This window comes from Chaetura pelagica, unplaced genomic scaffold (genome assembly GCF_000747805.2).
Source record: "Chaetura pelagica isolate M959 unplaced genomic scaffold, ChaPel_1.0 scaffold630, whole genome shotgun sequence".
In the NCBI taxonomy this organism is placed as follows: Eukaryota; Metazoa; Chordata; class Aves; order Apodiformes; family Apodidae; genus Chaetura; species Chaetura pelagica.
The window spans coordinates 1,796,215-1,822,905 of record NW_009951855.1 but is presented as its reverse complement, the minus strand read 5'-3'; the positions used below and the strand labels follow the sequence as shown (position 1 = coordinate 1,822,905).

Genomic DNA, 26,691 nt, shown 5'->3' with positions numbered 1-26,691 from the left:
TTCAAGCTTGTGCTGGGCTTCCCCTTCACATCTTAGAGTTACTGGGTGTAAATGAGTGATTTAAGCTTTACCCTGTGTGAGCAGATCCTTAGAAGCTTGGAGAGGGATTCTGAAAAAGAATGGAGTGCCCTAACTCCTATTAACTTTCAATGGGATTTGTTCCCTTTTGTGACTCATGGTGTAGTTACGTTTTATATTGACTCAGCAGTGAAGCTGGTTAGTGGAATTTTCACTCCCATCTGCTTCCTCCCATTGTGGTGTTGCGGTTTACCCTTCCTTCCCCACCTGCTTTAATGTACCTGTTAGTGAGCCACATTGTAAATCAAATTATTCTAACAGTTTGACTTGGAAATATCCCTATTCCTTCTTTTTATTTTCTTTTTTTTGCCCTCTTTACACCTGGTGTCATTTCAGTGACACAGATGAAGTGAGGTTCCCATGCAATTTATGTCAAGTCTATGTTCAGAAGTGGTGAACCATAGCATGAAGGAAGAGCCAGGCATTAGATAGGGGAGTCAGGAAACCCCTGTGCTAATTTTGTGATTAAGTCAATGTTCCATCTACCTATTCAGATACTTTTAAAATTCCCAGTCTTGAGGTGTGTTAATCTGGATACCTTTAAAAAGGTCTCTCACAAAAAAGTGATGAGTGGTTGGTGAGGCATTGGAACAGGCTGCCCAGGGAGGTGGTGGAGGCACTGTCCCTGGAGGTGTTAAAAAAAATGGGTAGACGTGGTATTTCAGGAGAGGGTTTAGTGGTTAGGGGTTATAGGGCAGACAGTTGGACTTGCTCATCTTGAAGGTCTTTTCCAACCTTGGTGATTCTATGAAGAGTTTGAGGTTAGTGTACCAAGCATATACAAAACTTCAAAGTAAATTATGTGGGATTTTCCATGTGAACACTTTTTAGCAGTGAATTTTCCACAAGCAAGAAGATAGAAATGTTTCAGAAATCACTCCAGTGTCTTTTGAAATGCAGCCAGCTCTGGGGTAATGCAGCAGTTGGCCTAAGAGAGCAGGGTAAGGCTATACAGCCCTTCCTGCCAGGAAATGAAGAGTCGTGTGTTCATTTGTAACCCAGGGGAAGACTTCACTCTACAGCCTATAGTTTGTGAATGGAATTTGGGCAGATTACCACTAAAATTAGATGACCCACCAAATCTTGTATAGCTCCCTCTATTTCTTATCTTGCTCTGAAGACAGCATCTCTTATTAGTACACTATTTATGAGCAAATTTGTGTAGTTACAGGGTACAGTTAAGGATCATTCCCTATTATAAAGAGTTTTGATTTTATTTAGTACATCAAAATTTTATCTGAGGCCTCCTGTTTCACAAGGCATGTATTAACAGCCCCAAAAGAAGGAAGGGCCAGATGTACTGCCTGATGCTGTCGTTATAATAGAAAATCTAATGTTTTGCTTCTTCTATTGTATAATAAAAATTATTTAGCTAAGGTACTTTTTAAAGAATCAGTAACATGATATATTCTAAAATAGTTACAGCTTTGCTTTATTGTCTGCTTTTTCAGCAAATTATGTTGATGGTGCTTGATAACTACCTTAGTTTACCTTCTGACAGTTTAAGTAGAAAAGGTTAAATTAAAGATCAGAAAGATCAAACACCTAGCTCAGCTTGACCTGTAACAGGTGAAAAGTGATTACTCCATGCTTCTTCAGAATATCAATGGAAACAAAACCTTTATCTTTTATTCATTAGTTGCGAATAATGCAAGTTGGGATAGCTTAAGTTTCTCCATACAGTGGCATTTGTAAGAGTAATTCACTAATCATGCTATTCACTTCTGGAGTTCTCTTTCTATAAGGACCACTAGCCGTGAAATGTCATGCAGAGGTTTGAAAATGGGACATTCAGCCCACTGAAGAATGAGCTGCAAGGGCAAAATTTCCTTTTACATTCTGGCAGTAAATGTAGGAATAAAACCACGAAATAAGTGATAGATTCACATCCAGTATCATCTAAAAATGCTGATAGATATGGATGGCTATTTTTCAGTGTAGCCATATTGCATTTAGAATATATGTTTTAGATGTTTATTATATTCTATTCAACAAAAGAAGTTAGCAATATGTAAACTCCAGTGGTTTATTTGCATGCTTCTGTGTGGAAAGTTGATAGTTCTAGGTATGATTTCCCTCCCTCTGCCTAATACGGTGAAGTTTTGTTGCAACAGAGGAAATAATTGTTTCCATGTTTTTGTTCTGCAATTACATCCAAGTAGTTTTCCTGTTGTAAGTTACCATTTATATTGGAAGTGAAACTTGCTGGTCTTTGGATCAATTTCTCAATTTACTCCAATAACATAATTTTATTTTAAGAGATGAAGGTTTAAACTGAAAGGGTTTTATAGTCTATATTGTATTTGTCTTCCTGCTCAATTTTTTAGGATTAGCTATGTATATATTCAGTTTAACTTTGATAAAAGGAAAGGAAGTAAAAGTTTGAGATACATACAAGTTCAATTTAACTTATTACCTGTAAATTTAAATGTTTAAGATCTTAAAACTTATGTTGCAGTTCTGTCTTCTTAGATGACAGCTAGAAGGAAACTTGTTGACTTTTTGTATAGAGCTCTTTTTGTTAGAAGTGATTGTTTCCTGCAGGGGAAAAAAAAAAAAAAAAGACCAGTTAGTGTGTGTGTGTCTGAAAACAAGAGGCTAAAAATTATTGCAAACACTTTTCCAAGTATTTTTAAATTCAGATTTTTTTTCATAATTTGATCAAAGTCACATAACCTGTGGCTCTGTTTTTGTTACACATGCTGATGGTCTGTGGATAACATTACATTTTTTCAGCATGAAACTGAACACTTCAAATCCCTAAAGCCGTTTCAAATTTATGGTTAATAAAAGAATTTATTGTACTGGATGTCATCTGTTATATCGCTCTGGGAGCAGAAACTGGCAGTGAGTGGACAGGAAATATTTCCATTTCAGATCACTTCAGTCTTATGGTCTAGGGTGAAAGTGTCTGATTTCAGAAAAATCACTGTGAATATCAGTAGAATTTAAGAAGAGCATAATATTTTTCAAACAATTTTTGTTGCTTTGTAGTATTTTATGTAAAGGTACTGCTTGTATTACTGTTTCATACTATCTGTATTTCAGTCTTGATCCCTTAACCCTTTCCAGGCAGAAGGAATAGCAGTGATGTGCTGTCAACTAAATATCTAGACATGCTAAGTGAACCCCAGTTTGAGTTACTGTATGGTGGCCAAACTGCTTCAGAGTCTCAGACCTTTGTATTTGAAACTGGTTGGATTTTTAAGAGTGTGGACAGGTATGTGATGATTAGGTTCTTCCAGCTTAATGGATTTCTTTGGGTTGTCTCCTTTTCAAATGTGGTTCTCTCCTTTTCAAGTGTGAGACTGGTGGATTGTAGCTTAATTAATGGAAGCTTGAAGCAATCAGATTGAAGTTTCTGTATATTTCTCATGTATTAAATATTATTTGAACAGCTGTATATTTTAAAATATTTAAAGCATTTCAAATAATTATACATTTTAAATGAATATGATTGTCTAGAGGACATTATAACTAGGAGGAAAAAAGTTTTACATTTTTATCTTCTGCATGTATAAACCTTCTGAAATATTCCATTTTTCATTTTCATGAGACTGATTAAGATTCATTATTGAAAGATGAGTGTCAGTTTAATTTTTTTTGGTGCAAACCCTCTTATCTGGCATTATTTTGAGGAAAATGATGTGAGAAGAGCCTATGAGAGGAAAACAGTACAATGCTGTGGCCATGTGAATGTTAAATTTGAGAATTTTCATTTGAGTCCTTTCTCTTTCAATGATTAATTACATTTTATTTTATGCTTAGACTAAGTTAGAGGTGGAAGGAAAAAGGAATTAATGGCAGTATTCAAAAGGAAATAATAAAGGTCTAGTATGGTTGCTTTCCTTCTGGGTGTGTGTATACCTTGCCATCACAGGGGTGTATTTGTAAATAGAGAAATCAGTTCTGAAGCCTTTTATTCAGTATCTTGGAGAACATGGGTAAGCAGTGAATTTGGTGTGTCTCATGCTTTGGGGGATCTGGGCTGGAGTAATGAAGATCATCAGATAAGACAGTTAAATAGGGTTCAGATAATGAAAATGGCAATTGTGAGCTAGTTAGGTACTGTACAGGTAGAACATGTAACCTTTGCATTGGCCTGCTTTCAAAAGCACTTAACATTAAATATATAGGAAAAAGGCATCTCCTAAACTGTTCTACCTGTTCAAGTGTTATATTAATTTGTGATATCCATAGGGTGTGACTTTTATTAGTGGAAGCTGAATGTGGTCAGACTGGACTTTTCAGTACTATTTCAAACATTACATCTCTATTTAAAAAATTGTGTTTTCATTCCCTTTTTTAGCAGTTAAAAACTTCATGGAACATGTAATGCCTAAAGAGTTTGCCAGTACAGATACACTTACAACACACACATTTCCTTGATTATTTTTTTTTCATCAGTAAGATTTAGCAATACTTAATGCATTTCAAATCCAGGTACTGAAGACAGATGAGGACACAGGAGTATCTGAATGTGTTCTGTCCCTTCTTGATCCTTTTTTTTCATTGTAAAGAGCCTCAACAATCTTGATGGCAGAAGCTTTTTCTTTCTAAAGAGGTGGATGAATGGCACAAGTAGGAACAAAATATACGGATTTACAGAGTGTGAAAATCAAAACTCTAGGAGAAGAAAGCCAGCCTTGAAGATCAGGTGAGTTCTGAGCTAAAATTTATTCAAGACTAGTGGTTCATCTTGTGAATGTCTCCTCAGAAATAAAGCTGGTTTGTATGGTTTTATTGTGTTGTGTTCAAATTCCTGGCATTGATCATAATTTGGCAGAGCTCTTCCTCCTTAGATGGCCGTAAGTGGGGAAACTCCAGTTTGCTTGCAGAGAGGGGCTGGTGTAGTTGGAATGTTTGGCAACTGTTTCTTACAAGTGTCCTTCAGGTGGATCAGAAGTATTTTGTGCAGTTTGTGTATATTTCTGACGCATTCCAAATGGAGTTTTTTTGGCTGCAAATATGATGGCTGTATTCCACAGAGGGTAACCAGGAGTGTATAAATTCCCTGGCAGCTGCAGCTTTAAATCTACAGCCACCAAATGTGTCTGCCTGTGTCTCTCAAGTTCAACCAAGTGGATCATCAGTACATAGTAAGCTCTGAACCTTCTAATTCTCGCTGCTGATTGTATTACTCCTTAAGCTGTGGGAGTAATTTTTATCTTCTTTGTGGACCAGGACTAGACAGATGCTTTGAGAAGAAATTGATTTGCTGAAAGTGCATAATTCAGCAGTAAGAATCTGTTTGCATGCTTGTCTAGGGACCTGGGAGTAACAATTGCAGAGCAGTTGAAGGAACCAAAGCCCACACCTCTAAAACTGTTAGAAGGGCAGTATAGCTGATCTAAGTCTGCAGGAAGCCAGACCATGCAGCTTGTCCATTAACTTTGTGAAAGGAAGAAAGGGAGGAATACTTGATTTCTTCCTAGGTAGAGGTAATTTATTTTATTAGCATAGTTGATGTACAAGGATCTATACTTATAATAGAAAATTGTTTTAGTCTTTGTGTTTGACATAATGGTCCCTCCGTTTTTGCTGTTGTGTTTTTTGTTTTTTTTTCCTCCATTCAGATTAAAAATGCCTGATACAGTCATTATGACAGTCTGTTCTGACACAATCTACCCCTCACATCTGATGGAGGTATTTTATAGCATAGCTGTATATGGAATAAATATTGCACTTCATGGTATGTTGCTGTTATTCTTATGACCCTCATGATATTGAACTTAAGGCCAAAAGTACTGAGTAGATGCCTCTCACATTTAAAGTCCTACTTTCATGTTGCCTGACCCTTTTAAAGTCGTGTAGCTCAAAAGGATGGTAACTTTGGGAAGAGATGCTTGTATCATTTTAAAGAAAGTTTTTTTTTTTACTTCATATCCTTAAAAAAGTTCATATAAAGTATTAAAAATACTGTTCAAGGCATGGTGAAAGCTTCTTTAAAGCTGAAGCATGGGATTCTGGCAAGCAAATAATGGATTGTTCCTGGAATTGAACCATGCTGCTTATGAATTCTCAGTTTTAAAATCTTATGGATGAGTACAGTTGTGTGTTTCTAAATCCCTAAGAATAGGGGTTTATGTCCAAAATAATTGCATTACTTCAAAGGGAGGGATTAGGATGGAACAATCCCAAATCCTATCTACTTAAAAGTTTTATGAGTTCTGTGGCACTAATCAGTAGCCTTATTACTAAATTACCTTGCTTCCATATCCTCCAGAACCCAAACTTTGTTCTGTTTATATGTTGGTCCTACAAAACCAATGTGCAGTTTTCTTTACATTTATGTGCTCCAGTGAATATGTAATACTTGCCTTCTTTGTGCCTGTAGGTTTCAGTTGTGTAAGTAAGAATTAAAATTCAGTTTCTAGGAATATGCATTTCATATTTTCTGACTGGAAAGGTCTTAAATTTCAGTGACTTTCAAATAATACAGGAGAAGGATTAGGACTAGGGGAAGACATTGTGTGAATATGTACAAAACAAAATAGATGCACCATGTCAAATTTATCACATTCCAGCCTTTATGTGATGTTCTGCTTTAAAGATTTCCTTGCAAGCAGCTGTTATTATCATTTTCAAAAGTTTAACAGTGGATAAACTTGCTCTGTACTGCCAAGGGGCTCTCTCCAGTTTGCTTGCTCTAAGTTTGTTTGCAATCAAATCTCTAAGAATGCAGTAAATTTTAGATTAGAATTTTTTAGGTAGAACAGTTCTTAATAAAGCAGTTAATCCACATTTGATGGTAGTTTCCCTCAGAATAGTTAGGCATTTTTTTGTGTGTGCACTTTGGCATTATATTGAGAAACAAAGAGCAAAAAAACCTCATTCTGAAATAGTCATAATTGTAAATTGTGTTCTGGCTGAAGCTTAAAACTGAACCTACAAAGTCAATCCTAGTTAATTTTACAGAGTTTCTGTTTCTTTGGATGAAACCTGGGATCAAACAAAGAGCTCATGCTAGGAGTTTCCAGTTTGAAAGGTAGGAATCTGGCAGCAAAATGTTATTAGTGAACCATTTGTGATTTTGGAAATAAGTTGCTTTAGTTGTTCTCCAGGTGCCATTGCATATGCTCAGCTTTAAAGGAAAAAAACCTTTCTTTTTGGATCTGCTTGGCTTGGAAGTACTTAATGCTTTAGGAGGAGCTTCCTGAAGTTAGAAGCAAGTCTCAGCCATATTGTCCTTCTTTCTAACCATTTTATGTGTGTAAAATCTTGAAAGATACAATTAATCCACTCATTTTGCAGCTCAGAAGAACTGTTCCTCTTTGCTTTCCTTTTTTCCCTCATGTTCCCTGAACTTAACCACATATTTTATATACATGTTAATATAAATAGTTCTCCATTGTTCTCTCATGTTTCTCAGTCACCTCTTGAAATGCTTTGTTCATTGTATTCTAACATCTTTGGGAGATGTGACTCTCAAGCTTATGGCTCTGGATGTTTGTACATTAAGTGGAGAGTCAATTAAATGAATGAAAAGAAACTGTTTCCTAGGCAGGTTAGTTTAGATGTGCTTGAGCATATGCTAGAATTCAGTGCTTATGCAATTATTCTTTTAAACATGAGGGACCCTGTTAGGATTATTGAGGTTTTGGGTACCTTCCCACTGTAAGAAGTATGTTCTTCAATTTGAATGGAATCACTAGCTGACTTGTTTGTTTTATGGTAAACAGTATGTGTGCAGGGCAAGCTTCATTCATTTCTTTTTCTCCATTATTTCAGATGTGAGTTACTCTGTTTAATTTGTTGTTTACAGCACAAATCAGTGTTTCTCAAACTACCTTGTCTTGGGTCCCTCTAAAAATAACTTTACCATTTGCACCCCCCTTCCTTCCCAGTCACAAACACCATTCCCGCACCTGTCTTGGCATTGCTTCCTCCCCCACCCCTTCCCAAACACCTCGTCTTTTCTCCCAACTCTCCTGCCAGGGGTCATGTCCCACAGTTAAGGGAACACTGCTTTAGCTGGAGGCTTTTGGCTTTAGTCCAAATATCCTTAGACTAGCACATTTCAGTAGTATGTTTTGTGGGAGATGGGCTTTGTTTGAAAGTATTTCTTCTGTTGATTTTTTGGGGCTTTTTTTGTTGTGTGTTTGGTTTGTTGTTGGTTTTTTTTAGAAGGCTTTTAATCTACCAATCATTACTCACATAACACAGTTGGAAGAAATTGTGTGACATAGAAAACTTCAAGGCAATCTTGCAAATTGCATGAGAGAAATAGGAGCTGGTACCCTTTTTCTGCCATGCTTTGCTGCATTGAATTCCTGGGGTTGACTCGGAGATTTAAGATTTCCACGGCAGGCAGCAAACAGGATAGATTAAACTTACTTCTACTGTTTAAAATTGTGGCTTTAAGAACTGTCTGTTTCTTAAACCAGTTGACATACATTTAGTGAACAGCTGCATGGAGCCATGCTGCATACCAAAGAGTCACGCTGACAATATTTTTTGTGGTATTTCTTCCTAACAGTGATTTCTTACCTCCCTATCTGACTGACTAATGTTTAAGGTACCCTTCCAAATTGCCTTTTATAAACAGAAACTAAAATAGCCAGGAATGAGACACTATGGAAAGGCATTTCTACTGTTTTCTGGTTGTTTTCTTTTGTTGTTGTTTGAATTTTTGGTGGTGGCTTTTTTTTAGTTTGTTTTGTTGTTTGTTTGCATTTTTTTAGATAGGATACTCTGCAGTTCATGATCTTGAACCAGCATGTTTCACACCAAAAATCCAAAAAGACCCCCATGAAACATAGGATATATGAGTATAATTCTCAGGTTTAGGGACCACCTCATCCTCTGACAGGATTTAAGTCAGCAGCTGTTGAATTCAATATTCTTTCATGATAGGAGGAACTTGAGAAAACCGTATCTAGTTGAAATGACAGAAGAATTTACTCAGACAAAATGTAATTACCTATGTGGCAAGTCAACCATAAAACCATGGATAATGTCATGATTATGTGAAAAATGAGATATTTAGTGATCACAAGAAGTCTTATACAAATGAAGTATGAGTTCCTTATGTTTTGTTTAGGCAAGTAAGTATTATATGTTACTCTTAAAGGAAAGTTTCATTTTCCCAAATTTTAATGTAAAGTAACTTGGTTGATTTTATTGTACCTGAATTATAACTCTCAGTGTTTGGTCCATTACACAGTATTGATTTTGAATTTTTTACTTCTTAGAGAGTTTTGACTGTTGGTTAAGTTAGCATAGTACTAAAAAAAAGGCTATAATGGGTGCTTTGTAATGTTTGTTCCAAGTCACAGAGCTTAAATTTGTTTTAAAAGCTATATTCTGCGAAATAGAGGAATATGCTAAATGTGAACATGTCTGAAGTTTGAAACAAAGGGGGGGTGTATTGTGCCTGCCTCAGGTCATGAGGCATCTACTCCCTGGAAGGCTGAGCCATACTGAGAAAGTTAGAGAATTAACTGTTCACATGAAAGAAGGGTTCTTCCAGTTCAGAGGAAGGGCCTAATTGATCTACCAGACAACCTGATACTCTCTCTGAAAGGGACAATTGTGTAAAAGCAATGTGCTGACACCTGGAGATATACCATTGAATTTTCACAAGTAACGTGGAAGAAAAATTGGTGTCTTTGAATGTGACAGGCTGCTCTTGACAAGGATGTGTTAGGGAAGACCCAGCTAGCCAGCATGTGTAGCAAGAGGATAATCAGCAGTTGGATCGATCATGAAGTTTCTTCTTGCTCAAAAACAATGCTTTCCTTCCCGCCACAATTCACCATTTGTAATGGAATAAAACCAATGCTTATGTTAGTTATATAAGAAGAAACACAAAAGATGCTAGTAAAAGAAATTTAAAAATGTTTTAAAGAATCTGGGTCCCTGTTTCAAATAGTAAATAAGCACTGAGGAGTCTATTCTTCCTTGAATTGATTCTCACGAAAAAGTACTTCTCCAGTGTCACCGAGATGCTTTTAAAAATGTGTTTTCCATAATTTGTGCATGCAATGTGGGATCATATGTAATGGAAAGCTGAAGAAAATTTAGGGTTGGAATTGTCAGTTGGACCAGGTATACAGTAGTAACAGTATAAATCCATTCACCCAGAGTTTGGAATTCATTCTGCAGTCAATGGAGTGCTCATAAGTTATATAGCAAACATTAGCAGGGATTATGTGTTTTGTTCTGTTGGCAACAATCCAAAATGCAGGTGTATAAATACTACAGATAATTTGTTTACTGATGACTGTAGAAATAGGAAATATTTTAACTTGGTTGAAAGCATCCAGAAAGCTTTTGAATGAAAAGAACAGACGTCAAATAGAAAGCTTTTAGTTTACTGAGCAATGAGTATGATAAACATTGATTATTCATCCTGATGTTGGGAGTTCAAAAACAATTGTCCCTTCAGTTTGCCTCATGGCAGCATGAAATTAGGACCATGTGTGCGTTGATTAACAACATATGAAAGATGAATCATGATTACTGTTTTGGTCTAGTGCACAAGGCTATGCTTGAGGGGCAGTGATTTCCTACCTCCTTTACCAGATCTCTGTAATTAGTGCTAGCATCTATCTCTGTTTCCTGGTGTTGATCTGAGAGTGGCTGCCTAACAGTGCCTTGTCGCACACATTGCTTGTCTTTGTTGAATGACTGTGGTTGCTTAACAAAAGTTGAGTGCTGAAGTGTGTGTATTTCAATATTATTTGTAAAAATGATTATTTGTAGGACAATTCTGAAATCACCAATGCCATCTCTGGCAGGAATTGTCAGATAGAAAAACACAGGTGTTACTTTGAAATATGAAACACTATATGCTCTAGATTAAAAGAGGAAAAATTTTGACAATAACAAGCAGAATCTTCAATTTCTTTCCATTGTATTTAATTTATGCCTCTGATAGCAGGTATTAGTTAAATTTTACTTTTCTTGGAGGCACAATTAGTGCCTGTGGTTAAAATTTTATTTAAGCTTTATTTATGAAAATGTAGTCTCAGCTTTGTTTCTCTCTTGCATAGTAATGGGTAGAATGTGTTGTCTTAAGTGCACCTCACGAATAAGTTGTAACCATAAATGAAGGATGGGTATTAGAAAAATATAAACAAACAAAAACACTGGTTAACTTAATGTAATAGTCTTTGACTCTTATTAATACTTGTGCTCTTTCACATTGAAAGATGACTATTTAAATAAAATTATATGCCTGTACATGCCTTGAACATCTGAAGGAGTTATTAATTCTTTAGCAGATGATGTGTGTTGGTGTGACTTAGAACTGTGCTGATTTAAAATATCATGGGATCTTCACTATAACCTTCCAGGTTGTTCATGTGGTTGAGGAACAGATGCAGTGTTGGTCTCTGTGATTTGAGGCTTATGTTAAGTCTTGGAAATGCTTTCTCACTTGCTTCTCCAATATAGATGCAGGATTTGGATCTTAATTTATCGTGTTTTCTGTGGAGTTTTGTGCTTTGAGCTCACATAATGTGAGATTTAATGTTGTGGGTAACACTCCTCCCATCCCTGCTTTTTGTCAAACAAGATTATTTGTAATTTAATCTGTGTGCATTTCAACTTTTATTATCTGTTTGAGGATCAGTGGTCTATAGTTCTTCATAAAAGATGTTTTGACTGTTTTCTTTCCTATGTATTTCTCAGTCAGTGTGTATAGAAGTGTGTGGACCAAAGGGATTTTTATAGACAGAGCTCCAGGCAATGGAGACTTGCTTTCTAGTAAAGTTCAGAATAAATTAAAAGCTGCAGATAAATTCAACAAATGTTAGTGGTTAATTAACTAAGAATGTGGAGCCCTAAGGCTCCACATAATTCATTAGAATTTATAGTTTTAAAGTAAGATACTCTAAACAAAATGTTTTAGCTATGAGCTGTTTAAATAGCACAGAACTTCACAGCTTAAATAAAAGGGAATGCTTCCTGGAAGAATGGATTTTTAAACTCATAGCAGTAAGTGCTTGAAGGATTAATACTGAAATTGAGCACAAATTAGTTAGAATTGGTTAACTAGTTTACGTGCCTTGACTTAAAACATTACAATTATCTAGTTCAACACTTTAGGGTGACCCAGATTCTCTCCCAAATTACTGCAGCCTTTTTGAACCTTTCACATACTTGGGAGCAAAGGTTCAGCAGAGTTTGGCTTATGTAGTATTTATTTTTGCATCTACTTTATTAATGATCATGCTATATTGATTTACACTTCTACTGTTACATATTTTGCGATGTCACCATAATTCCAGTAGAAATCCAAGTAAAGGGGCAGTAAAAAGCATTACTACATTATATTTTTTAACATATAGGCTATAAAAGAACTTATCTAAATAATTAAAATACTTGTACTAATTTATGTCTCAAAACTTTCAGTCTAGGACACAAGAAGTAACAATTAATTTGCTGGTTTATCTGCCTTTATTTATAAAAAGTCAATAGTTACCTTTTTTTTGGTGTATTTTTAATCACACAATGACCTTGTTTTGCTGTAGTAGTAAGTCAAGTGAGATTTTATATAGCTTAAGAGAAACAGAAAATGAGTCAGAAAAGAGCAGGTATTAACAGAAAAGTTGAGACTGAAAAAAAAATTGACACCTTCCTGTTTCAGGAAACCTCTTTGTGTAACAGATTGTTTAATGCCAAACTAAATCAAAGTTAAACAAATGAAAAGCCACCTAAGAAGAAAGTGAGATTACAGATTTCACTTGCAACAGTACTATCAAGATCTGCTTTTCTTTCAGTCTTTACCTAGTATTTGCAGGTGTTGGTTTTTTTTAAAGGTAACTTAATTCATGCCTACCTTGCTTTTCTCTCAACACACCTGTGTCTGGTTAAGTGAGACACAGTGAGTGTTTACACGTGGTCATGGCAACGTCTAATTACTGTTGGAATCCTTTTATAGTATTAGCTTCAGTCCTTTTTATTGTGGCTGGAAAACTGGATATAATTGTATGTAAACGCATAGTATTTTCTTAAAGATAATGGTAATGATGTTACCATTTGCCTTTCAGAGAACATTACTTCCTAAGATCAGTGTTACAGTTTTCAACTTTGTGTCTAGTGAGGAGGAGGGTGATAGTACATTTGACATTTCAAAAACAATTTCAGTGCTTTCTGCAGGCTAAGGTATTGCTGTCTTTGAAGTCCAAAGTTCTTTGATATAGGTGTAGAAGAGACACTGGGCTTGTGTGTATCTGGATTCCTCCATAGGAAAGCAATGAAATAGTTCTTTGGTTGGTCCTCAGTTTCTGTGACACTCAGCAAACATGTCAGTATCTGCGTGAATAGTATTTGATAACTGAAAAAGGTGTCTGATATAGAAAAATGGATTTCTACCATATGCACTTATACTGGAAAAGTTTGGAGTATAATTATCTGAATCATTCCAGTTCGATATCCATTGTTTCATTTGTTCTCCTTTAACTATTTTTCTATTTTAGCCAATAATCAATGGGAAAATGGAAATTTAAAGTTCTCTCTCGCTGTTTTTGTTCTTCTCAGCAAGAATTTATCTACAATATTTTCAATATGTGGTGGAATGATTTGGGTCTCTGTATGAGGGTCTCTTGCATAAATAAATACAACAGAAAAGTAAGTCAGTGCAGAAACAAAGTACAACTCAAAGCACATGGAAATATAAACTCCACAAGAACTATAGCAGGCACTAAAACATAATTTACATATAAATATATTTCTATAAAATAATGTAATGAAGGATAGATGTGGGCACATATTTAGGCACTGGGCATTGATACTCTCTCTGTAGTAAGACTTTATCCCATATGCAATTCAAATACATGATGAAATAGGCTAGATGTTTTTTTGTCCTGTTTCATCTCAGCTTGTGTTAAGTTTTGAGCTCTGTGTAGTTCTTGTGAACATTGAATATCAGACTTAGAAAAAAAGGATTACTTGATTGTAGATGAATTCCAGGTGTGCTCAAAATGTGCTGAGTTAAGTTTGTCCAGTTGACACAGAGATAATAGTCCTTCAGGCAGCTGTTCTGAGGTAGTTTGTGAGATGAAGAGTGTCTGGCTGGTGATGGATGCTCTTTAGTCAAATCTTGTACTGTTTTGCTCTTAACTTTATTTCATTAAAATGATCTTCACTGGGAAAACAGAGCTGACATTCTTTCTTCTCTCTGTTTGAACTTCTGATACTTGTTTTCATTACTGTGGAATTGAGATCAGCTTTTTCAGGATAACATTCTCTCCTCTCTTTTCTTGCATTGTGTTTGCCCTGGAGAATCCAATTTGATTTCTCATTAATGGGCATGATTAACCTAGAAGGTTGAAGCTGATCACATAACTTTCTTTCAAACATGGGGTTCTGTGATCCACATCTATTGGACAAGTCACACTACTGAAGACACAGTTTCATGTCTTCATGCAAGTACTCTTTTCAGACTGAAATTTCTCTTTGTTTTCTCTGCTTTGAGTATTGCATTTGGAAAACTGATCACAGGTGAGTGCATGTGGGTGCATGCAATCTGTTCTGTCATTGACTGTGTTCAGACTGATGGATGCTGTGCCCAAACAGAAGCAAAGTCTCTTGATTGTCCTCGAACAAACTATTTACAAAATAAAAATCTATGTAAGTTCAACATAGCTTGCTTTATTAAAATTATTTTCATGATATCTCTTTGCAGGGGCTGTCGTCAGTCACCAAGAACAATGGACTACTCAATATCACCTTTAAATACGACAGTAAGTTGAAAGTTTGCACTGTATTCACAAAACCAAAAATTCAACCACAGGTATCAATATATAGCAACATGTCTCTTAAAAATGGCTGGAAGAATAGCATGAGCTGTTTAGTATTGACATGATTTTGAAATCTGGATTTATTTCTACTGGGTCAGGTGGATCATCTTCCTGTATTTCACTGATAAGAAAATGGTGGAATATTTTGCAGCACTTTTACTTTCACATAGGCCTAGGTCATCTGCCTGGTATCTGGGTGGAAAAGAGAATGGTTTTATTCTTTGAAAGAATGCTGTCATTGAAGGGTTCACTGCACACAGAGTTGTAGGAAAGGATTATTTCAAGCTGTAAACATATTTTCTCTGATGGGTAATTTTGGGGGGAAGTGGTGTGAAGTGTGTCTAAAGGTAAAAAATTGTATGCAATAAATATATTAAAAATGTGTCTGTAATATTGAATATGAATATTGTAATAGCATATCTTTATCTAGTTGAAGTAGTTGGAACTTTTCATTAGCTACAGTGTTAAAGGACCAGATTAGTGAAGATTGCTGTCTACTTTTTCAGTGAAGACAGATGGTTTTAGCAGATGTGGTCTGTGTTGAAGCTAAACTAAGAAGAAAGTAACTTCTAGCATAATAACAGTAATAAGTAGGTTGAAGAAATAATACTTCAAACCTCTTAAAATGGCTACTAAATGATTCTACCTTACGGTTTTAATTTTTTAAATGTCTTTGTTACCTATCTTGTCTAGTAAGTAAAGTATGAATATTGACCGCATTGGCAATGTATCCTTATTTGGGCAATTAGTGACCATCATCAATATAAATTCAGAATTGAGTCAAGAGAAGGTCCTAATTTACAGCAGTCATGTTTGTATTAAAGCCAGGGCAGCTCACACGTTGGTTTTTTGCCTACCCAAAGAAATCACCTCCCATGCTGAATGTGAGCAACATTTCAGCATTGAGAGCATGTCTCAGGAAACCAAACAACAGTGCTTTTGTTTCGTTGGGATCATCCTTTTTTTCATCTGTTTTTATGTTAGTTTTTGGATTCGCAATAATTCGCTGTATTTTTTAAAAATGTTATTTGATGGTAATATTTAAAATGAAAAAATCTAAGTAGATTGGATTGTGCAAGAGGTGTTTGCTACAGAAGAGCTATGATTATTTTTTTTTTTTGTCTACCTAAAGAAAAATGGGCAATATCAGTCAGAACAGAGATCCCCATGTTTAGGCAACACAATGGAGTCTGTTTAAGTCCCAGGATCTGTCATGTTTTTTTCCATTAATTCTGGCACCAGGAACTGTGTTTAACCAATGACAAGTGTTAATTCAAAATTCTGCTGGGACTGCATTCTTCCTAGACAAAGGAGTTATTTAAGTTCTGCAGTACTAGGAAAATAGGAAAAGAGTTCCTTGATATCAAGGCTAAAGAGTTTGTATAATGTGTAAACACATACTTATCATGAGTAAGCCGCACAAAAGAGAGTTTGGCTTGCTGGCTGTGATTTAAAGGCTTTTCTTTTGCCATACAGTAACTCAAGCAAACTATATTTTATGTTAAATTAGTTGGTTAGATTATTTATTCAGGTGAAAACCAAATGTTTGAGTGTTTTAATATTGCACTTGTATTCAAGTAAAAGAAGTAGTTTCCTGAAAAGTGCAATTTTTCTCTCCTGTTGTTCTTTAAAAATGTAAATCAGTGACTCACAGTCAAACTTCAGAGATTTGTGCTATATTCCACTTTGGCAAATTGTCATTTGACCATAAAACTTTAGTAACCAGCAACCAAAGTCTTGGGCTTGCTTTTAATTAGATCCAGACCTAGCAAAAAAAATGTTACTTCAAACTTTCCATTGAAAGATACTCTATCTTCCTAAGAGGAAATTCGTGTTGTCATTGAGTTCACTCGTAGCAGAATTCTGCAGATAGCAGAGTAAGTACCAACTGGCCAGCTTTCCTAAAAGGCAATGTGGTACAAGCAATTCTATTCTTACTTGCATAGCAGTTACATAAAATACCCCTTACCGTTGTTATTCAGAGCAAAAAGCCATTTTCTGAAGCTGCTTCTCAGTTAATAATTTTTCTTTCTTTGCCTTTAAAATCACACCTCTGAATTAAATTTAAATTTCCTGCAGTGGCTTATCATAACACTTGGTTCTTCATGTTTCGTTTCTCCAAACTCTGGATAGACAAATCTTAGGTCTTTAGAATTAATCATCAGTTAGTAATATCTAGTCTACTGGTCAACTTTTTCTGGATTTCGTTGGCTTCACTGGTTCAAAAGCAGAATCTTTGTGCATACATGTCCTCATGTGTACAGTGCTCTAGAACTATTGAAATCTCTGGCCACTACTTCTCTTCTCATAACAAAGCATGAGCCTAAACATTGTGAGGGTTTAAAAGCAAAAGAATTTGAGATTATTTATTTTCTTCTTTTGAATGCAAAAAGACACAGTCAAGTTCAACAATGAAGTCAGGCAGGTTTATCTTATTTTTATTTTTTTTAAAGTTGAGATTTTGTATAATCACATGTTTGCAGAGGTACAACCTTAGAGAATACACTGTATTTTGTGAGGATAATAAGACAAACCCAGTTTTGTTTGATTCTTTCCAGTGGCAGTAAAACAGTCTTCAGGGATGTGGCTACTGAGCGGATGACAGAGATGAAATGGATTTAGGCAGTAGGTTCTTTGTGGTCAGGATCAAGCAGTATTGTCGCTAAAAAGCACTTCTTGAGAACCAGTTCTAAAGCTTCGCGTTGTTCGTTGTTCTCATACGTGCCTGATCACTAACCAACATTCTCTTCCTCTAAGCAATGTGCATACACAAAATTAATGTGTGTCCTCATATTCTTTTGAGTAATTAGTGAGGAAAAGATGGTTCTCTTTTGGGAGTCCCAACACATGATTTTTGCTCTTATTGTGATACAGGCTACGTGGTATAAACAGGTAATCTCTTTCAGAGTCCTATGAACTAGAGCAACTGGTGTAAGTGGTTTTGCTCAGTGATTTGTAAAGTTTGGTGTTACTAAGTGTCCTAAGACAAAAGCTTCATCTAGATTTACTATTTTTATAAATTAAATAGTGTACATGTACTTTTACTATGCTCAGTCCTGAAAAAATGTTACAAAATCAACTTAATTCTTTATTTACATGGAAAGATACCAGTCATGTTGGAAATGGGTTGCTTGAACAGCTCTTTTAAAATTGGGTGCAGTTGCCAGGTTATGATTTACTTCTCCTGGCATGGCACAAGAACAGGGGCTAGAAGGTTTTTCTTTAAGTGTTTATTTCTCCATGGTTTCAGACTGCACACCTTACCTGAATTCGGTGGGGAAACACGTGATAGGAGATGTACAGAACATCACCCTCAGTCAGCAAGCGTGTTACGAGCAGGTTGCAGTGACAATACTTTGGACAGCAAATGCCATTGGTAAGTAGGAGAGGGAAAGGTCTTCAGTAGCAGCTTCTTGCTGATCAGTATAAAGTAAACCAATTAAATGATACGTGGAATCATGGAAGCAAACTGATGAAGAAGAAAGCAGCTTTGCAAAGCTGTTAAAAAGTTCTCTTTTTACTAGCTCACTTGAAATACCCTTAAAACTAGGATGCTTTCTGCAGCCATGAGCTGCTTTTTACTATTCCAATTTGAGATTTTCCTACTTTTCATAAGGTGCAATAGCCCTGATTTTCTCCTCTACCCCAAGGCATTGGTGCATTCCAGTCATTGAGTTTAATTTCCAATACACTTATGTTCTGTAGGATGTAGATTGTCTTTCAAGTGGAAACATTACTTGGTCATAGCTACACAAACTTGAATGTGTTTCTTTGTCAGGTCTGGTCACAGAGAACATTCTTCTGTCACTTAAATGTTACTGGAAGAACCTTGTTGCCCACTAGAGCAATAGTCTCCAAAGTGGGGGGTGCACAAGGTGGTTCACTGGGGCATGTGAAGAAAATTTTACAACTCCTATTTACATTTTTTTTTTAAATCTTGTGGTCTTTATGTCAGACATCCAGGTTTCACATGTGGTACATGAGGGATCCTGAATTTCCTAGCCTAGTTTAAAAATCTTCCAAATGCAGATTTCCAGGATTGCAAGGAAGGATTGCATCCTAAATTATGTGATATGGCTAATAATGCAAATGTGTATTTATTAAACTTGATATAAAAATTGTTAGCCTAGCCTCGCATTTATTAAATTAAACATTTTAAAAAGATATGAAAATTGTGAGTTTTGTTTGTGGCTGCCCAGTGTTGAATCATACTTCCATAATTTATTTGATAACAAAAACCTCTGATCAATTTCTGAGGTTGAAAATGACACTTAATCCTGCAAAACTGTGCGGCTGGAAGCATTTGCTAATCTTCAGCTGCAGAGTGGATGAATCAAATCTCTGTGGGAAACAAAGGTTGGTGTTCTTTCTTGTAATGATCAGAGGTTAATCCTTCGGAAAGCATTTGAGGACAGAACTGCCATTGAAGCATCTTGGGTGACATGGAGACTGGACACTTTCTCTTTCATGGTGTTCATGTAAGCACAAATAGTGCTTTTGTTCCATGGAATATTAGGAACACATTGGGCACCTCCTGGTCTTTATCTACTACAAGATCATAAAACGTTAAAAAAAACCCAAACAAATAAAAACCTGAAAATGAGTGAAACGGAGTCCGTGGAAAATTATTTGGGGTTTATTTTTTTTAATTTGACAAGCATAGCATGAAGTCAAATTAATCCATTTATATTTATGTAGCATTTGGCTTGCAAAGGCTGTTGCTGTGTCTTTGATAAACATGTATTCTGCCATACATAATCCTGTTTATGAGTTGTAATTAGAGGGAGTGATGGTGGTAGTTAATCTTGAAGAACTATGAAGTGATTTTGATACCTGAGCCACAAAACTGTCACAGGGTAACACTGTGCCATTGTCCTGTGACATTTGCAGCACAACAACTCAGTTTTTAGTCATGTAATGAAGTAATTCCATCACGAGAATGGTGGAAATGTCAAGACACTGTGCTGAGACTTAGTTGTCTTAGAGTAACTTGATAAAAAAATGGGTCTAGTTCTGGCATCAGTTATAAATAACTGGAAGTATTCACTTGCTGGAATAAATTCCATTCCAGTTAAGTAAAGTTTTCTGTTATCCCTCACTATACTAGAGCTGAAGAAGTAACAAATGCTTATCACTTCAATCTGGTGGGCTCAGAAATTAGAGGGAGGTGTTATAAAGGAGTATTTCTGTAATTTCCTAGCAAAATGATGTGTTTCATTGCTAATAATGGAAGTGTGAAGTTACTGTAAACTATTCCTGAGGGTGATGAAGGTAAAGATAACTTGCAGTGATAATTTGCAAGCCCCAGCTGAGATGTGGGCACCTCTGCTGTAAAGCATTACACAAGTGTGTAGTAATTGCAGCCTTTGCCAAAGATCGAATTCTAAATAGGCAAGACAGAAAATGTGGAAAGAACTGACATGCAGCAACAGAAACGTATTTCATATGAATGGTAATCTTTAATTTTAGAGGCGAATGAAATATGTTAAAATCCTATAAAATATCAAATTATACAGTTTGAAATATTAGTCTTCAATTTAAATGCCCTGCTGTTTGCAGGGATTGAATACCTGAAAGGATTTCGAGTGATACTTGAGGAGTTAAAATCAGAAGGAAGACAATGCCAGCAGATTCTTTTAAAAGATCCAAAGCAGCTCAGCCCCAATTTCAAACGAACAGTAAGTGCTTTGTTTCAAGAAAAGTTGTTGCTTCATTGTGTGAATAGTCTTGAAAGTGCTTATATGCTGCATGTAAATCTAGGTATGTCTCAAAATATATACTCACTGTGCTTGTTACTGGGATGCAGGTCGCTTCCTAAACGTATTATTCTTTAAACTAATTGTAGTTGTTGATCTAGAGACAGGTCTTGTCTCCTTATATAGAAGTTTTCTGAAGTTGGAAACTATTATTTGAGTGACTCTGGTGTAGAGGTGAACATCTGTAATAGTCCACTTCCAACTTTGTGTTGGGATTCCTCTAATGGAGGAGCAGAGAAAGGGTTCTTTATGTATTAATTTCTGCTTATGTTTGAAAAACTGGGCTTTTTTTTTGAAAGGTATTTTCAGTTACAATAGTTGATTTAAAAATACATTGCAATCTTGTCTTTTTGTAGGGAATGGAATCCCAGCCCTTTGTAAATCTGAAGTTTGAAACAGATTACTTTATAAAGATTGTTCCTTTTCCATCCATTAAAAATGAAAGTAATTATCACCCGTTTTTCTTCCGAACTAGACGTAAGTGTTGCATATGATCTGGTGTTGCATATGATCTGGTGTTGCATATGATCTGGTGTTGCATATGATCTCTTCACCAATAGACAAAGGGGCCTCTCTGCCCCTGGCTTTCTAGTCTTCACAACAGAAGAAAGTAGTAGATAATGATGTTAGATGAGTCTGGGTTAAGATAGTTACTGACTTAGTCTTTGAAGGAAGATCTGGGTGTTAGGGGGAAATAATTCTGATGCCAAGAGAAATTTGTGGTGCATGATAATATGTGTTAGACAGCAATCAGAAGAAAAGTCTCAGGTAGGCCTGAGATTATCTGGGATTTGGCTACAGGAGGATTATTCCTGTGGTTCTCGGGAGCATTTGATTCATAAAAGTGGTTGTTCCTTCTCTCTGGACATTGTGACAAAGCTTAGGTTTTTGGTTTTAAGGTGACAGCTTCAAAAACAGATATCTGGGGATACAGGTGTGTACATATAAAATTAGGTAGTAAAAGATCAAGTTGAATTTCTCAAAATTCCATAGCAATTCTCATTGATGTTAGAGAGAAGAAACTTGATTAAGCTCCTGATTGCTCAAATAGTATAGATGAGATATAGAGAAATTGCAAGGACCCTTTGGGGTGAAATGTCAATATTTGTCCTACTTAGCTTTTTTTGCTTTATAAAAGTTTTAAAAAATGTTTTTAAGACTTCTGTTGATGCAGACCACAGTAACTTTTATCTTAGTAGTAGTGCTCAGCATAGTTATTACTCTGAGTAATGGCATTTAAGGATAGTTTCAACTTTTTCTCCTGCTGTGCTGTGCTTGGCTCTATCCCTTTTGTCTCACTGAGGAGTCATGTTTTCAAATTAATGAACCTGTGTTTCTCACATAAAGATGAGAAGGGACTTGAAATCATAAAAAAGAAGCTGAGTTTGCAAAATATATTTACTCTAGGCATAGTAGAAATTGGGAAAGAAGTTCTGGGTATTGTCTTCAAACCTATGAACTCCCTTCTTTTGCCCTCTTTCTATTTGATTAGCAAAGCATTTTGATACTGTATCATTAATAATTTTTGTCTTTATTTGTAGCATGTGAATTGTTGCTACAGCCAGAAAACCTTGTCTGCAAACCTTGTAAGTAGAATACTGCCTGTAAATTCATCTCACTAAAAGTTACTGTACTTGAAAGAGTCACTTTTTTCCAATGTATCGATATCTCCCTTGACAGACTGGAAGCCAAGGAATCTGAATGTTACCCAGCAAGGTTTTAACATGCAAGTGTCCTTTGATCATGCACCTCACAACTTCGGGTTTAGGTACTACTTTCTTCACTATAAACTGAAACATGAAGGGCCATTTAAGCAAAAGGCCTGCAAACAGGTAGGTCGCTGAGTTTCACAACCCTTAAAAGCACCAATCCTATGAACATATTAGATGTTCTGATGTTTTATAGACCTTTAAGAACTTAATATAGCATCAGTTTTTAATTTTTTTAACCAATTTTGTATTATTTATGTAAATAATAAATGTACTCTGGTAGCACTTACCAGGCAAAATTTGAGGGCCTCATCAGAGCTGTATAGTAAAAGCAAATGGGAAGAGTCTGTTCTCTCTCTTGAAGATCCCACAAATATTTAGTACTTCAAACTGCTGTTGTATTATGTTTGTTATACATATTATTTCCTGCTTTTTCCTGCCATCTGAGATAGTATCACAAGATAGCTCTCATTTTAAGATGTGCATGGAATTAGGCTCTCTGGGCAGCTGCGTGCCTAACTTTGGTTACTTATTCAATGTCAAGTTTGTTATCACTGGTCAACCTTCCATCCTAGTCTCTGAAGGTTAGGGAGCCCCAGGATATAATGTAGATGTTAAGTTTTAAAAATATGTGAATGGCTTGCAAAGTATTGTTTTTCTTTGATGTAGGAACAAAACACAGATACTACAAGTTGTGTTCTTCAGAATGTATCTCCAGGGGACTATATAATTGAGGTAATGTTTATAACTAGTCATTTATACAACAGCTGAGTGAGTATGTTTATGGATAAGTTAACTGAAATTAAATTATTTCAAGTCACTTTTCGGTAAAATTGGACTTCAGACATTCCTACTGAATTACCTTGGGCAAGTAAAAGTTTTAAAACAGATTGTTCTTGGCTTTTCCATAGCTTTGCTTCCCTGAGTGCATGCCAGTTTAATCTGTGCCTTCAAGTAAAGTTGTGGGCCTGTATAATTATTGGAATTTGATTTTGGTCATGGAATTTCTGTAGTTAGGTCAATTTTTATTACATGTAAAAGGTGGGCATTTCTCTTGATGATGATAGTCTGGAAGTTCTGGAAGTTGATGTTTCAACGTTAAACTATGTTCCAACAAAGGAAAATGAAGTCACAAATTACTAGTTTGTGGTGCTCTTTAATTTGAAATTTTTTAACAATAAATTTCTGGTCATTTGTTCATGAAAGTTGTTATAGATGTTTACATATTGCAGAAAATAAATAAACCTACATTTCCACAAAATAAAGTGTAATTTTTACTTTTCAAAGCTGGTTGATGACACTAATACAACAAGGAAAACAATGCACTATGCGCTAAAACCAGGTATGATTTTTGTTTTTTAAACAGTATACAGTATTTACCTTAATAAATTTAAATTCCATTTCAGTTATGTGGAAATAAATCTTGATTTGACCTGTGTCAGTTTGCCATAATCAAGACCACTGAGGCACTTGTGCTGTGATCTCTTGACCTAATGAGAAAAGAGCAGACATGGACACTTGTGCATACACATCTGTATCTCTGTACATTTATATTTAGTACAGTTTGGATTAATATATCCTTGGAAGGCATTTTATGGGAAAGCCACTTTGATTGTATATATGGATATGAAGAATCATAGCCTGTGTGTTAATCTCATGGAACTGATGGATGAAGTAATGTGGAAATAATTTAATACAACTGAGAGCAGCCTGAACGTGTTACCTGCCTTGTACTTCAGCCCTGAAATCAGATTAAGCCATCTAGGAAATGTGTGAGGCAAATGCTTGGCATGTCTGTGTGTCAGACCAGTTACTGAGAAGCTAAATAGGGATTTCAGAATGTAACTGCAGGCACAAAACAGCCACAGATGAAGGCAATGGGCAACATAGACTTAATCCTACTGTGCATGGCTAAAAGGTAGTATGTGCAGGAGGACAGTGATTTCTAAGTGGCTAATTCAGCACCCTGGAATAAAAATCTTTCAGGTCAAAATGACTATTTGTATATTTATCAAAACTACACTTCATGTAAAGTCCTTTTCATGGAGGGAGGGAGATATGAGTTAGCACACAGCACTTCTTACTTATGATACTCACTCTAATGCTGTAGTGCTGGGGAAAATCTGCATAAAACCTCTTTAAAATGGAGCAGAACATGATGATTGATTCCACTGTGTGTTCAAGAATTACCTGATAAGTTTACTGCACCAGTGTTCATTCTAAGTATGAATATTTTATTAGATAATCGTAATTCAGTTTGTTTCCATATGGCTAATTCTGCTTTATTTTTCAAAGTACATTCTCCATGGGCTGGACCAATAAGAGCTATTGCCATCACAGTGCCTTTAGTTGTCATTTCAGCATTTGCAACACTTTTCACAGTGATGTGCCGCAAGAAACAGCAAGGTAAGAGCGTTTTTTCAGTACAGGGTTTCATCTGACATGCACTTTTGCAACAAAAGGAGTCTTAACTGGCAGTTGTTTTCCAGAAATATCTTCATCTGAAGTGCTTTCGTTGCCTTTTTTACCTCTCCCTCCTTCCTCCCCACAGCTTTTTTGTATGTTGAAAGTTGTAGCAAATTCTCAATCAGTGCTTGATGCTAATCTGTTGCCTGAGAAAGTATTGTAGCACAGATCAGGGCTTCACTGTAGAAAGGAGAGAAAGGAAAATTGACATTGGGAAGTATCTTTGGTTTAAGGTTTCTTTTTGTTTGTGAGCATACTGCATGGCCATGTAGCCTACAAACAGATCTGTAAATTAGATATATTTTAAACATTCATTTATTTAATTCAGAAATACCTAATTCATATTTATTTTAAATGAGAAGGAAAGTAAAGCCACTTGATACCAATACAATTCCCATAACTGTCTGGAATACTACCTGTATTTATGATTCCAGATTTGCTCACTTTCCTGGAAGTTGCCTTTACACTTCATCCTAAGCCATATTCCTAAATTTACTCTAAAACTTACTTGCAGATGTTTCTCTAAGTTAGATTCCCTCTCTCTTCACTGACTTCTCTCTCCTATGTGTCCAGGAGCTGGCAAGCCACACTTTTTACACTGAGATAATAAAAAGCAGTTGGCATATTTTGTAGAATCTAGGGAATCATACAGTTTCATAAATGTGGAAAAAGAGATTATTTCCCCAAACCTCACATATCTGTGTTATCCATCTGAATTTTGGCGTTTAGGTATTACTGCAAGTGCTATATGCCATCTGAGTTAAATCCATTTATCCTCTTGTCTTCTGTAGCTGTCCCTTTGTTCACAGCTAGCACAGTTCCACCAAAAAATCCAGACAAATCACGAAGGATTTGTCTACAGAGAGAGTTGTTCCAGAACAGTTATTCCTGATTAATTGTTCTAAATTAAATCCCTAGATGGATATTTGTATTTTGAAATACTCATGCTTTATTCCAAATTAGCTTAATCAACTGTAGAACTAGATTGAATTAGTCTGGCATAAGAACAGATTGAATGTTCCAGCATAAAAGCATCTCTACAAGGAAAGAAACACTAATAGCTATTTTATTTAAATTAATCATAGCTTAATTCAAATTAATGTCAAATGAATTTCCAAGCATGTGTATATCTTTATAACAGAGATACTGTATGATATTCTGAAGGAATCTGTGTTCCTGGAATTTAATGTTCTTACCAGATTTGTTTTGTGATTTATTTTTTTTTTCCTATTTTTTTGTTAAAACAAGAAACTCTGCTACTCAGGAAACTCTTGATGATGATACGTCTTTAAGGCTTGTAGTATTTTAACAAAGAGGTGAAGACTGAAGCTGGATAGAGGTGATACTGCCTCATTTTATTTATAAAATAAATGTTTCTTAAGTTTTCTGAGTTGTACAGTAATAATGGTGCATTTCCCTTTGAAACTTTGTTCCACATGTGTAGCAACTCATAAGCTGGAGAAATAGAGCCTGTGCAACTTTTTTTTTAGGCTGGAAAGGAAATAAATACATTTTTTAGAAAGCCATTACTGTATGCATTAGTAATGAGCCTACAAATGTTTTAAAAAGGAAAACAAAGCCAAGTTTTACAGTGTGAATTCTCTTTCTCTCTTCCAATTTAGAAAATATATATTCCCATCTAGATGAGGAGAGCTCAGAATCTTCAGCATATGCTGCAGGTCTCCATGTGGAAAGACTTCGTCCCCGACCAAAAGTGTTCATCTGCTATTCCAATAAAGATTGCCAGAAACACATAAATGTCATCCAGTGCTTTGCTTATTTTCTTCAGGACTTTTGTGGCTGTGAGGTAAACTCAACATATCTTCTGTAAACAAGAGTTTCCTTAACTGAAACAGAACTCCCAAAACTCATCATAGTATGTGTTTAAAAATGAGGTATTTCAGTCTCCACAGAGAGAACGTTTTCCTTGCG

General features: G+C 35.7%; 1 protein-coding gene across 1 annotated transcript in view; it reads left to right on the top strand.

Moving 5' to 3' along the window:
• Nucleotides 1–3,194: 3,194 nt before the first annotated feature.
• The window catches only part of IL17RD (interleukin 17 receptor D), a 28,592-nt gene continuing 5,095 nt past the window's right edge, over nucleotides 3,195–26,691 (top strand). The window contains exons 1-12 of the mRNA XM_009993515.1: nucleotides 3,195–3,298; nucleotides 5,655–5,724; nucleotides 14,714–14,771; nucleotides 18,079–18,204; nucleotides 20,388–20,506; nucleotides 20,941–21,061; nucleotides 22,126–22,170; nucleotides 22,265–22,416; nucleotides 22,963–23,028; nucleotides 23,581–23,635; nucleotides 24,589–24,699; nucleotides 26,382–26,566. Coding sequence (XP_009991817.1) covers nucleotides 3,195–3,298; nucleotides 5,655–5,724; nucleotides 14,714–14,771; nucleotides 18,079–18,204; nucleotides 20,388–20,506; nucleotides 20,941–21,061; nucleotides 22,126–22,170; nucleotides 22,265–22,416; nucleotides 22,963–23,028; nucleotides 23,581–23,635; nucleotides 24,589–24,699; nucleotides 26,382–26,566 — 1,212 coding nt within the window. The remainder of the gene's footprint in view (nucleotides 3,299–5,654; nucleotides 5,725–14,713; nucleotides 14,772–18,078; nucleotides 18,205–20,387; nucleotides 20,507–20,940; nucleotides 21,062–22,125; nucleotides 22,171–22,264; nucleotides 22,417–22,962; nucleotides 23,029–23,580; nucleotides 23,636–24,588; nucleotides 24,700–26,381; nucleotides 26,567–26,691) is intronic.